Raw genomic sequence first — 14,654 nt, forward strand, 5'->3', positions numbered from 1 at the left:
TACATGTAGAATGCTATTTTACATGTAATTTATCTTGCAATTTACCCTGCTTAACAGAAGAATTACACAGTAGTACATTTTTTACCTTCCCGACATATGGAACTTTATTTTGCTATACTTTGTTATTAGGTTTTAACTTTATTACCCTCTGATCATCAGAAAGCATAACTGCAGTCAGTAGATACTGTTTGTGGAGAGTTTGTAGCTAGACTCATAAACAGCTTTAATATTAATGTTAATATTAAATATGCTTTAATATTCCTTGTATATGCAAAAAGCATACATGTTCTATGCTCAGGTATGAAGTTTACATCTTTTTTATGTTCAGAGAAGATTAATAATACAAACACATACATTTCTTCTGTAACATGGCTTAGATTTCGTCTGCTTGATTTACCAATTCTGAAAGGCATGTATTAAAATCACCGGCTGGTGTTTAAATCTTTGCTGTTAGCTGCATGTATGTTCCGGTTTATTACAACTTCTTGATTTATTGTAACATCTCTCTTGCCCTCTCATGCATTTTGCCCCCAATTCCATTTTGTCTGATAGTGAAAATGCAACAGTGGATTTCTTTTGTTTTATATTTTCTTTACAGCATCTATTTTTTTTTTTTATCGTTTTATTTTCATCCACTCTATGTTTTGGTTTAAATATATTTCCTTTTGGCAACCTATTTCTACATCTAATTTGCGTACTACTCTGGGGGTCTTTGTGAGTTAGTTGATGAGTTTAATCAATCCACAGTATACCTGCCACTTTAGTTTACATTTTGCACTTTCTATGCTTGCTTCTTGCTTTAAAAAAAATATTTTTACCAACCTGCCATCAGATACACCAGATTTTCTTTTCTTTTTCTTCTTCTTCTTCTTCTTCTTCTTTTTTTTTTTTTTTTGAGACAGTGCCTTACTCTTTCACCCTGGGTAGAGTGTCACAGCTTCACACCTCACAGCAACCTCAAACTCTTGGGCTCAAAAGATCCTCTTGCCTCAGCCTCCTGAGTAGCTGAGACTACAGGCTCCTGCCACAATGCTATTTTTAGTGGAGATGGAGTCTTGCTCTTGCTTGGGCTGGTCTCAAACTCCTGAACTCAGGCAATCCACTGGCCTAGGCCTCCGAGAGTGGTAGGATTATAGTCGTGAGCCACGTGCCGGCCACACCAAATTTTCATCTACTGCTTACAAATTAGACATTTTTGTTTCATTACTCTGACTGATTTTGCCTCAGTCTTAGGTTATGTTTTCCTAGCAATATATAGAACACATCACCGTCTTTAGCATTTAACAAAATAATCACCATAGCGTATTCTCCTCAGCTTCTTTTCCCAGTGCCAACTTTTTGTATTTCAGAAGTTTTTGTTAAATATATTTATGGGTATACCTTTTGCACAACAAGTGGTTGCAGCTCCCTTACCCTGTCTAACTATAATGGGATTCTGGTATTGTCCTGACTTACCCACCATGTGGCACCAAAGGTTGAGGTAGTGAACAAGAGGTCCAAGCATCAAGCTATGGCCTCTCTTCTGATTTGTGTGGAGAAGATTAAAGATTAACTAAATTACTGGTGCTCTCCTGTTTCAGATCCTTTCCTAAAGATGTGTGAAAACATCTGTGTTCTGTCTCTTAAGAGTTTCTCACACATTTTTTAACTGATGACCAAGGCCCTAAATCCCATAAGCATTCCTTTTTTTCTCTTTTGGGATCTCTAAAGTTGAATTCAAGAGGACAGGAAATAGGCTTTTGTTACTTTGCTTTGTTGTACTAAACCGGATGTTTCCTCCTCCTTAATTCTGTCATTTCTACCTTGTTTTTTCTTTATTCCATCCTCCTGTTTTCCTCAGGAATCTTTGATTGCTGGTCTTCTAATTTCTTAAAACCAATGCGTAATTTATTGTCCTACTTCATTGTTTAAAGATAGAAGGAGTTAAAAATCCTGAATCTGTATTATTTTGCCTTCGGCCACATATTGTAGTTTCAATGTACATTCCTCTTGTCCTCACTTCATAGTCTGTATTTTTCATCTTTACTGTTTCATTTTCTCTTTAACTTGAGTAATTAAAGAAACAGTTTTTAACATAAAACTGTTTTAAATTTAAGGTTTTATTACATGGTGGTCAGATAATATCATCATTTTGAGTTTTGATGTTTTTGAAAGTGATGTTTTTCTTGTAGATTGATATAGGTATTTGTGATAAAAATGACATTATGTGCTTTAGACCTTTTGTATCATCAATCTTTCTTGTAGTGAAACCTAGGAAATGAAGGCCCATTGTAGGCCCATTTTGTATATTATAGCTTGGATTATCTATTTTGATGCCATTTTAAAAATACATAAAATGCAACAAATACTATCTTTTGTGTATACATTTGAGTTATTTTTCTTAATGCTGGTTTTTTTTTTTTTTTTGTACTTACTGGATAAATACCAATGTATAAGTATGTGCTTACTTTTAACATAACCCTACAGGTAGCACTTTGTTTTATCATAGTTTTACAAATATGAGAAGAAAATGTGACCGGTTTAAATTTATTGCTGTAATTATTTAGGGTCTAACCGCTGTCATCCTGTTTGGGGCTTTATATTTCTTTTATGTTTATTGGTTTGTTCTATCCTTAACTTTTTAAAAAAGCATTCTCTTTAAACATTTAGAGCAAACTAGTGTCATTTTGAATGCTCCAGGTGGAAGTTTTTGATTGTTCATAAAATTTATGTGTTACATTTTTTAAAACTTATGATTTCAGTTAGCTTTACAGTGGTATTTACAACACACAATTATACTCTTGGGTTATTCAGAATGCACCATTATTCCTTTTGCAGCATAATTTCTGAATTCTCAAGTTCTAGATTTTTTCTTAATTTCTCAGAGCGTATCTTTAAGTAATTTATTATTTGTGGAGGGTATAGTTGTCATGAGCTTCCCGTACCGAGAATGACATTCCAATTATCCTGACAGAAATGATAATTAGCTGAGTTTAACATTTTGATTCACAACCTCCTTTTCTGGTGAAGTAGTAGGGCAAACTTTATAATTTTAAACATATTTTCAAGGAAAAGTCTATAACATCAAGCTGGCCTTTGGATGCTTTTATTTTTTTAGCCTTATAATTTAATATTTGGAGTTATTACAGTTTCTCAAGCAGACCTCCTTTGTTTTTTTTTCTAATTTGCTTTTTTTTGGTTTTGTTTCCTTTTTTTTTTTTTTTTTTACTATTTCCTAGAAACACAGTCATCCATATTTATTTCTTTTTATGGTTTTATTTTGTCTATTTTTTTGTCTGTAGTTGTTTCTCACATTTGTCCTGTCACATGAATGATTTTCTTTTCTGTGGAATTCAGTATGCATTGAACTTCAGATTCATTTGTGCTTCATAGTATTGCTAACGTGCCGGGATGCTCTTATTAAAAGCTGGGATTTCTCACTCTCTATCCAGCCTTTTACTCATCCATTGCTCTTTTCTCTCTCTTCATCCTGCTAGCACAGAGAGTTACATTCAAATATCTTTTTGCTTAGGGGATGCATCATTTCCACAGGTTTACTTATTTGTGTTTTCAGGTTCATAATCTCTTTATCTTGATCTGTAGTATTCTTTCATAGACCCAAGGCAGCCTGCTTTATCTTTATTTATCTTGAAATGAGACACAAACTTCTTTTGTACTTGGTGTTAGTTGGCAATTATTCACTTTTTGATTATGAGTCTCACTTTTAGACCCACATCAAGAGGGCACTTTTTTTTTTTTTTTGAGGCAGAGTCTCACTTTGGTTCCCTCAATAGAGTGCTGTGGTGTCATAGCTCACAGCACCTCAAACTCTTGAGCTTAAGCAATTCTCTTGCCTCAGCCTCCCAACTAGCTGAGACTACAGGCTCCTGCCATAATACTCGGCTATTTTTAGAGATGAGGCTCAGGCTGGTCTTGAACTGGTGAGCTCAGGCAATCCATTCGCCTCGGCCTCCTGGAGTGCTAGGATTACAGGCGTGAGCCCCAGCGCCTAGCAAGAGGGCATTTTCAGGGGCCTAGTTTCCAGCCCCGTTGCTGTTTCTAGCAGTTTATCCTTGAGGGCAATTCTCCTTACTAAGGAGAAAGAATCCCAAATCTCACCACTGAGTTCTCCAAGTTAAAAAAAAAAAATTAAAAGAGATAATTTTCACTATTCACTGCTACCAAGTCACCCCTGTCTATGTTATTCCACCTTGGGGTCTGCAGCTGAAAGTATGTGTGCCTTACATTAGCCTGAGCTTTCTCTCTCGTAGCAGTTGCATTCTGAATGAATACGGAATACTGAGCAGGCTAGCCAACCGGGCTTCAGGTCCTGCTCCTGGACAGGATGACAGAGATTGTTCACTTTTCCCCTTGGACAAACAATGGCACAAAGTGTCTCCCTATCATCAGAGTAACTCTTGAATAGATTTTTCTTAATTCAACTTTATGGAACAGTCATTTTTAATTATTGTGTTCATTTGGGGTTATGAGTTGTATTTGTTTGTTTGTTCGTTTGTTTGTTTCTTACTTACTGGTAATTCAGAGGCGAGCAGGGAAAGCTTGCATCGGGAGCTGCTAGCTCGGCACCATTCACACTGGCAGGCCAGTGCCTCCTCTCATCACTCTTCTGTGGGGGCCAAGGCCATTAGCACCAGTGAAAACTGCTCCATATTTCTCTTGAGATAAAAATGAAGTTTAAAAGGTGTGTTAGCTTATTTACTTAGGTCTATGAAAAAGAACCTTGAAAAATCATAAATGGATAAATAATAAAATTATCCTTGTGGATGTTTCCATTCGCATGAAGAAGAGCTATAAATGACTGTCTACTTAGCAGTAAACAGGTTTTTTTTGTTGTTGTTCAAAAAAGGAGCTGTAATTACCATCTATCAACTACATCCAGCATTTTTATCATTAATAACCAGTTTATGAGTACGTACTTAAAGAGTGACCTTGGTGGAGAATCTTATCCTAAACTCCATCCACTGCAATTAGTATTACCATTCAGCTTAGATTGTGATATTGTTCGGTCAGATAATTTGAGTTCATTTTGCATACATTATTCCCTGAGGAAAAACACTTTTTTAATATAAAGATAGGTGCCATATATAAAACTTTGGGCAGAAATTACAAAAAGAGATACGGCAAAGCTTCTTTTTAACAGCAACAAAATGTAGGCACACATGGCTATTATTCCTACCTTTGCGGCACGTACACTACTCTGGGTAAGAAAGACATAAATCAAATACCGACAAAGATGTTTGTAAAAGTTCAGATTCCATTGCTCAGACATACTATATAAGGTTCTATGCAACTTTTTTGTTACTGTTTTGCCTTTGCAAAGTAAGAGCAGAAACCATTGCTCTCGATTGTAAACTTTCTAGAACTAGAGCTCTTAAAATGTTTCCTGCAAAGACATTTATCACGTTTTAAAAAAAAACGTTCTCCATGTTTTCGTGGGATAAGTAGAGTACAAAAAATTCAGTCTCACTATTTATGTTTCTGTATAAGGGTGTTTCTATTTCTAGCACAGTTATATTGGGGTTATATTGATTCAGTGATATGAGTACATTTTCTAGATTCATCTTTTTTAAAAAACAGAAAATGTACACAGCAAATACACATGAAGAATATTAAATAGAGCTAATGTTCTCTGCAGGAATGTGTATGTTTATTTTGCTGAAATCCTAGGGTGGGTATATGTGGCATTGGTGTTAAAGAACGACAGAAAAAAATGAAAGAGGTTGGTCTTATAAGTTAAAATCTTTCATTTTTTCTTTTTATTAATGTCCCCTCATCCCAAGGCTTTTCTCAAATTATAGATTATCTGGAGTCCAAACGTTCCAACAGGCATTTTTCAGACTCTGTTTCTCTTACCCGGCTCTGCTGACCTCCTCCCCTTCAGTCAATCAGCCCGACCATTCTTGCAAACCGTTACACCTGTACTTTGAAAAGGTTATTGATTCTTGAGAGAAATCTAGAGAATTGCTTTAGATTAAGAAACCTCAACACTTGACTAACTGTGCTTCTTTTGTTAAGTTCCTTCACCCTTTGCAAATCAATTTTATCTTTCTCATGAAATGCAAGTATCTCAGGCCAATCGTTCTCCCTGTGCCTGGAAAGTAGGGTCCTCTGCAGGACAAACAGACCAAACCCAGTGGTCACCTGATCTGGGTATGGGAATCAAGACTAAAGACGCAATTCAGGAGCAGGTTCCTTCACCCTTTCCCTCAGGGTTATCTGGAGAATTTCTGCCACAAAGTGGTATCTAACAGTCTCCCTGAAGTATGTTGGAGGTGGATTCTGCATCATGTCCGTGTATCCTGAAGGACTCACATGGTCCTTGGCACATAGTCTTGTTACTAAGTGATGATCAAATATTGAAGATGTTCTTTCTAAGTTCCATTAATAATACTAGCAGCTGATTGAGCACCATTTTGCATTCAGTGTCAGGCCTATCAGTAGTGATCCATGGTTTCCAATTGGAGTAATAACTTCTCAACTGAGAGGTGACAGTGACGACATGTGCCTCAGGGATCTTGTAAAGATTAAATGAGAACTGTATTCCAAGCAGCTGGTTCAGTTAGATACATAATGAATGGAATAGCAGAGGTTGGGAGTCAGGGTGGTTTCCACTCCTCTGCCTGCTTCTTGGGCAAACTTGGAGAAGCTGTGTGACTTTCATCTGAGCAATGAGCTTAACAGAGTCTGTCTTGCCTTCCTCCCAGTCATTTGCAATGATCAAGAGAAATAATAAAAAAGATCAAGGGGCCTACAAATGTAAGAAATTTATATTAATGGAAATAACTGTGGGATGAGTATTAAAACCTGATTGGCATTATTAGCCCTGCAACTTATGCTCACGAGACACAGTTTCTTACTACAGGCAGTCCCCAGGTTATGAAGGAGATAGTTTCTATAGGTTTGTTCTTAAGTCAGATTTGTATATAAGTTGGAACAGGTACACTTACCTATTACCTGTAATAACCTTCATTCATAGGTACAAGCTGTACATCATTTGGATGTTTGTAAGTCGGGGACTTGCTATAATAGTTTCATTCATAAGTGTGAGTTGTTAGATGTTTATAACTTGGACACTGCCAAGTTTATGTTCAGGCAAGTACCTAAAATGAAAGGGCTCAGTGAGAGTATTTTGGATGCTTTCTTGGTCAAAGAAAGTGATGGATTTGTAGAAAGTCTCTTAATGTGCAATTAGAATTAAAGTAATCACATATTTATAATTTTAGGCCTTACGAGTCCTAAGAAAACTTATAATATCTGAATTTACACAATGCATTCTGCTTTTCTGTATGTCAAAAATTTTGCTCACTAGCTCTCCAAGCTTCTGTCAGTTGACTGCTAACTGCTAATGAGTTCAGCTCCCTTTTAGGATCCATTTTTGGTGAGACGGGAAATATGGAATAGGTCAACCTGGTCTATTTCACAATTGTACCTAGCTTGGTGCCACACATGAGTGAATGCATCTAGCTGTGTACATTTACACGAACAAAAATGCTGGCTTGGGAGAAGAATTTCTAAGCTCTACGAACTTGATAAGTACTTCTAGGTTCTTTGTTTCATAAACACAACACATGTGTGCACAGGGACCTTGGAGTTCTTCCCTCTAGCCCTCTCAATTTTTATATGTAAAGCTGAGGCCTCGAAAAACAACTTAGAGAAGTCACAGTAATCTGAGCTAAGAAAGTCCAACGTCCCAACAAGTTATACACCATATACTCGGTTGTCTTCCCAAGAGTTAATAAAATGAAATTGACCCTCATGCATAGTGCAGTGTTCTCTATGAAATCTACCCCCTTGATTTCTTGCTACTCTTTAAACAGAATGAGAGGTGTTCATTTTATTCCAAGGATGACATTTCACAGCATTTAGCGCTTGTAACTGAGAGGTGGAGTTGGGGTGATCCTATTTGAGTTCTTCAGATTGTTCTCGGTCCTAGCTGACTTTATCAAGGATTTGTTCTATGCCAGCCTCTGTGCCAAAGGCCTTTACATGGGTTGTATCATTCAGTTATCCAATAGGGAAGGTTATATCTTAAAAGGAACTGAATTTTACAGGTGAAGAAAGTGTATGTAAGAGAAGGAATTTCCTAATGCCACGTAGAGTACACGTGGTGCCTGAAATGAATTCCAGCAGTCTAACTTAACTGTTCTTCACATTTGGCACCTTGGTAGAAAGCACAGATCTTGTCAATAATAATTCCAGATACTCCAGAATTGCCTGGCTTGGTGAATTTGCTGGATGCCCTAACCTGTGACCATCCATGTGTGTATGTCCATATGCATGTATTTATAAGTTTATATATAAATAATATATCTAGCATCTAAGTACTTTTTTCTTTTTATTAGTATATATTGGTAGGGAAGACTAGCCCTCATATTTCTTAGGGGGAGAAAGTGTTATCTTGACAGCCTCTTGCAAATAGCAACTCCCCAACAGATACCTATTGGGTTGGCACAGTGGCTTATGCCTGTAGTTCCAGGAAGCCAAAGCAGAAGGAAAATTTGAAGCTGGGAGTTTAAGACCAACTTGGGCAATATAGAGAAACCCTCATCTCTATGAAAAAAGAAAATTTTTTTTTCTTAAAGTCAACCAGGCATGGTGATGTTTACTTCTAGTCTCAGCTACTCAGGAGGCTGAGGTGGGAGAATTGCTTGAGCCCAGGAGTTCAAGGTTACAGTAAGCTATGATCAGGCCTCTGCAGTCTAATCTGGGTGACAGAGCAATACCCTCTCTCTAAAAAAGATAACATAAAGCAAAATATAAATGCTTGTTTAGTTAATCCTTACTTTCTAAGGAAGATGGTTCTTCTAAAGAACCAAAAGATCCAAGTTTTAGCCCTGGTTTTAATAGTGACCCATGGTGAGGATTAGAACAGGTCACTTATCTTCTCTGAGCCTTAGTCTTCCCAGGCCTAAAGTAAGCCCAGAAGTGTAAGGACCCAGATTCTGCAGTGATATGTGCACTGCCCGGCTTGTCACTGAGTATCAATTGGACATTTGAGCCTGCACAGCTGGACGGCCTGGCGTTGTCAGGCTCCCCAAAGATCTATCCATAACAGGGCTTTGAGTGAGCGCAGATGTCATCAGCGAGGGAAGGGGAGTCGCTGGGGTTTTGGAACAGCACTGCTGTGAATTTCGTATCTTTTTCCAATTTAATCACTGTGAAAACTTGTTGTGATTAGATTCCTTACCAGGCACCCTAGTGCCCTGAACATCTGCTGCAGGCAGGGAAGGACGAGCTGACCACTAGTGCTCTGGCGGGAAGAGGCTAAGAGAGCCAGGACTGGCCCTTTGGGCCTCATAGAAATAACATTCTCACCCCATGTGTTTTCACGGTAGAGATTGTCAAGGGTGCAAAGGCTTTAGGAGCCAGGGAGTGAGGGTAAAAGGAGCAGGAGTCACAGCAGCAAGTCAGGTCAGAAGGAGTGACAGTAAGATAAGCTGCATGTGGGAAAGGATCAAACTGAAACCGCATTCGAGAGCACCCCTCAGGACGGTGAGCGGTAGCAGAGCTGTGGCAGTGCAGAGCCTGGGCACTGTGCGGGGGACTTGGGGACCCTCGGATTCTGGGCTGCTTGCCATTGGCATCTAGGGGTGTCGAATTGAGCTGTTGAATCCTCCACCTTTCCTTTGGAATCCTTCCCACATGCCCCCTCCAACTGGGAGGAAGCAGGGAAAGACAGGTTGCAAACCCGAGCCGGCTGAGGATCCCCTCGCTAGTTCAGGAACTCTGCATTTCTGTTTGTCAGCAGACTCACTCACTCTGATAGGAAAGTCTTAGACTTAACTTGATGATGGTAACAGTGAAAGTTTACAGCCCCTCATGTGTAGTCCTAAGTCCAAAATGCTCCCAAACAGTCTCTTTTCTAAGTTTGTAGCAAACCAATTTAGTGGCACAACCGACCAAAGCTGACAGGATGCTAATTACAATGTCTGTGTATCTCACTTAGTGGGAATTTACATATGTCTGGTGGCAGAACGTGTTCATGTATTTGATTACAGAGTGCCTCTGCAGACCCTGCTGTGGGTAATAGGCAGTTTATGGAAGATGCATCCTATTACCTTTTTGAAATTGAAAGAGTTCTGAATTCCAGAAATATCTGACTCCTCCTCCCCCCCCAAAGATTTCAGACAAAAAATTGTGAACCGGTATTCACTGATCCTTTAAAGAAATAAATGATTCATTCATTCTCCCCTTACAAAGAGAACAAAGTCGGGGGAGGGGAAGAGCAAAACAAAGGTAAATGGTGAGTGTTACGCTAACAAGCCGTAGCAGAAGTTTTAGGGGATCTGAGTCTTTTCAATACGGGTAGATCTTTTGGAGGACAGAAATGTTCATTTGTACCTTTCCTACAGTTAAAAAAGAAAAAATCAGATTTCGCCGTAGAAACTGCGTTCTCCTCCTCTCGCTCTTTGCAGCCGAGCTGCTCATTGGAATGTGTATGCGACTCACAGAACCACAGCGCCACCTTTCTTCCAGGTCTGGAATTAAGTCTTCACAGCGCCGCCGGCTCGCTTGCCAGCTTAAGCCGTTCCATCGGCTACACACGGCAAGGAAAACATTTCCTTGACGCTTAATTCATAAAGGAAGAGCTGCAAAGAGGGCAAGAAAAGGTGTTTTCTTCTCTTTAGTCTCTTAGCAATTAAATTGGTAACCTAATCTGATGTCAGGGAGTGTAGACCATAAACCCTGTGTTTAATTAGTTTGCACCCAGTGTCATTCTACACCCCTGGACGTTTTAATTTACAACCTGCTGCATTGCAGCACTTTTCCAGGCCTTTTGCTGTGTAATAAGGGCCTCCTAGCTGCTAAGGCTTTAAAAAATGTAGATACACTCAGTTGGATTTTTTTCTTTCTTTTCAATTTTCAGTTGCAAATCAAACATGCAGTTACAGAAGCAGAGATTCAAAAATTGAAGACCAAGGTAAGCACCAATCCATGGTGTTTGAATTGTACTTTTTAAACTCCAGAAACTATGAATAAATTCAACTCTAGGGCTAACGGATTTGTCCCTGTGTACTTGAGAGAATACAAATGGGAGAGATCCATTTTTCACTGTGAGAGATACAAACCCACCAATGAAAGCAACCCCCACATCCCGCTCTGTGCAAATAACATATCTTAAATGTATTTATTTTTGTATTTGCACATATGTGACCAGTCCGGAGATTTCCTCAAAAAGCAATATTTTTAATGGTTCAAGTATCCAAAGTATGTTTTGATCACTAATTCCTTAAACACAAGCTATTAGATGTCCTTTATTTATTATAAATAGATTTAAATCACATATTTGTAGCTTATTCATCAGGAACAATGTGTTGTCTTAACATTTTTCCGATAGAAATGATTTCTAGTTCCTAATAATTTTTATGAACTGAATATTATACATGCATAATTGATACCAGGTACCAGGTACTGCTGGAAATTTTTAGACAAGTTTAGTTCATATTATTTAAATTCGTGGAGGAGAAAACATCTTGATAAAAGAGAGTTGTGTATTATTAGCCAATATTTATGAAAAAATTGAAGATTCAAAAGGACATTTTTAATTGACAAATTATAAGATATTTGTAGGAGACATGGTTTGTGTTTAGTTTCGTCAAATGCATAATTTCAAAAATTTAAAAATATCTTTTGAAATGACTTTAAAACAATATTCTTTATTGCTTCTATGGTCTTTTTAATATTAAGACATAATTACTCCCCCACCATTAATGATCTATTTTCTTGTTCACATTTAATACCTGTTTTGGTTTCTCCATGTGTTTTAAATGGAGATGAATTAACCAGGCTATTTTGGTTAAATGGTTTTCTCAGCTAATTCACTCTGCAGCTCTTTAGTCAAAATATGTCTATATATCATTCATGGTGTCAGCCCAGCTCCGTGAATAATAACTTTTAAATTAGTATTGGTTGATAAATAAACAACTTGATACAAAACATTGCTTAATAAAAGGCACAGTAAAAAGCCTAGTCCTATTTTAAATGGTTATTTCTTGACATACAAAGGAAGAATAGAGGATATTTTTAAAATTGTTATAGTCGGGGATAAAGATTCCTCATATGATTGTAAGTGCTTTCAAGCTTACATGTCAGACCCTTAATTTAGAAAATACTATAAATTAGTGTTTTATATTTTTCTCATTATTAGGTTCGCATATAATATCCACAGATTAGCTTACTTTACTATGATTTTTATTATGCCATTTTGAAAAATTTGAAATGTTCTTGGCTACTTTTTTACTTTGTAATCTGTTTCACAGATGTGTTTAGTTAGAAATATATGCAAAGCATATGTGTCTATGTATTTTATATAAATAGATTTCCATTTGCTGAAAGCTGTATGATTTGGGACATTGATAGTTTATAACAACTCTGCATCCTTTTGAACTTTAAAGAAGGCATATCAAGTAGATAAAGCACTGATTTGAAGGTCAGTTATTGGGAATAGTTGTTTAGCCTTCACCTAAAGAATTAGCCTTGAATTTCTGTAGAAATGAGGGTATCATACTAGTATAGTATCTACTCCTAAGATTCCCTGGAAACAGAAACTACATAAACCAACCTGTCTGTTCTGTGTAAAGGAATTAATCAGGCAACAATTTATATTTTTACGTATATTATCTCTTATACTTTTATGGGAATTGCGGTTTATAAGGCTCAAGACATTAATTACACTGCCTGTAAAATAATGAGCTACAGACTCTCTTCGTGTCAACTGAAATAAAGAACATAATAATCAAAAGGGTCAAAAGCAAAGTAAAAACTGCTAATGTTTATCAGATGATGATTATGCCCTCGGAGCTATTTCAAGCTTACTGATGTGTTATATCACAGTTCTGTTGTATGGATGGTGTAATTGAATCTTAGAGAACTTCATTTACTTGTCCGAGTAATAGCCAATAAAGGCAGAACTGGGATTCAAATCAAAGCCGAATAATCATGTCTCCAAAGTCCCCTTCTTAACCATTAGGCTTTGCTTCTGCCCCTCTTTCCCTCCCTTCCTGTCTCTCCCCACTCCCTTTTTAGTTAATTTCTTTTTTTTTAACAAATAATTATACATTTTTTTTGATGGTCATTTCAAACTCTGAAACATCTTTGCTCATAGAATTTCATGACTCGTGGAGTGGTGGAAAGATCACGACAGTTGGGATCTAATGTGTGTTTTCACATTTATCAGATGTGTGACCTTGGGGACATCATTTCACTTGCCTTGTCTTTCATTTTATCATCTATGAAATTATGAAAATAATACTTGCTTTTCTCATCTCAAGCTGTTTTGGTGATTGAATGTGTATAATAATGGTATTTAATCTAAAGCATGCTATAAAAACGAGAGATTTTTTCCTACAGAACAACCCAAATTATTCTTGCCTTGCATTTGCTTTCTCCAGCTACAAGTGGCAGAAAAAGAGAAAGTGAGGTGGGAGCTAGAGAAATCCCAGCTTCAGCAGAACATAGAGGAGAATAAAGAAAGAATGTTGAAGTTGGAGAGCTACTGGATTGAGGCTCAAACACTATGCCACACAGTGAATGAACATCTCAAAGAGACTCAAAGCCAGTATCAAGCCTTGGAAAAGAAATACAACAAGGCAAAGAAACTGATCAAGGATTATCAGCAAAAGTAAGCAGCTTGTGATGACTATAGTGTAGTTAGGTGTGTTAACAGCTTCATGGCCAAAAGTTTTGTAATAGCTAGTGGAGCAGAAAAGATGACCTCAGAGTTAGCCACTACTCCAAAGCATAGTTAATACCATAGATTAAATATGCATTGTTTAGGAAAGTGCCTCTTATCATTTTTTCATGAGAGTATACATATTTTGTATATTTACAATTTTTTTGGCAACCAGTGCTTTTTTTTTTTTTTGTAGTTAATCATCTGAACTTTTTTATCCTTTTTGAAAACATGTCTGTGATTTAGGAGCAGGAAGTCCAGCTGAAGTCAAACAGAATGGCTGAACATTAAGTATAGTGCACGCAAAGCAGTGGTTGGGGCCTGGATTGGGCTGCTCAGGTCTCTTAGAATTAGTAACTGCAGAATTTTCCCCGTACAAACAGTGTAAATACTGACTAGCAGGAACCCCTGTCCTGGCACTCTGCATTTCTCTACTGTTGAGAGAGTCACAAGTGCCTGTGTTCACTTCAGTGAGAGAGAAACCATCACTGCACTCTGCTTTTGAATTTCAACAGCTCTTTCTGAGCTACCACTGCTTTGCTTGGTGTAATGTCAGGAAGACTGACCAGGGAGATATTTACTAGATTTTTCCATCAGTTTACTTCTGGCTAGCTAGAACGAAAAAGTAGTCCAAGTACCTTTTCTGGTCTTCATGCCAAGCCTTGGAAGCTAAGCATATATGTTTAGATTCACCACGTCTCTGTTATTTCCTATCGTGGAAAGATGCTTTTAATATATAAAAGAGATTGCTATCAAAATTTTATTGTTAAAAATTTTATTGTTCAATTGCTCTTTGCGACTATGAATTCAATGCATCACTGTTTTAACTCTTTTTGCCAAATAATTATGCCTGCCTCTTTTTCATGTAATATTTTTCTAATAAATTTTGCTACTGTGAGTTTGTATATCTAGTCTAGGCTCTCAGAATGGAGGCAGGTCTCCTTCTCCCTATACTATCCTTAAGTGTGTGAGTGAATACTTC

General features: G+C 37.4%; 1 protein-coding gene across 1 annotated transcript in view; it reads left to right on the plus strand.

Moving 5' to 3' along the window:
- The window catches only part of PPP1R9A (protein phosphatase 1 regulatory subunit 9A), a 300,931-nt gene that overhangs the window by 236,924 nt on the left and 49,353 nt on the right, over window positions 1–14,654 (plus strand). Inside the window, exons 8-9 of the mRNA XM_012811566.2 lie at window positions 10,868–10,921; window positions 13,392–13,621. Of these exons, the coding sequence (XP_012667020.1) occupies window positions 10,868–10,921; window positions 13,392–13,621 (284 nt within the window). The remainder of the gene's footprint in view (window positions 1–10,867; window positions 10,922–13,391; window positions 13,622–14,654) is intronic.

The sequence above is a fragment of the Otolemur garnettii genome, unplaced genomic scaffold (assembly GCF_000181295.1).
Source record: "Otolemur garnettii isolate 467f Iridium unplaced genomic scaffold, OtoGar3 scaffold00005, whole genome shotgun sequence".
Taxonomy (NCBI): domain Eukaryota; kingdom Metazoa; phylum Chordata; class Mammalia; order Primates; family Galagidae; genus Otolemur; species Otolemur garnettii.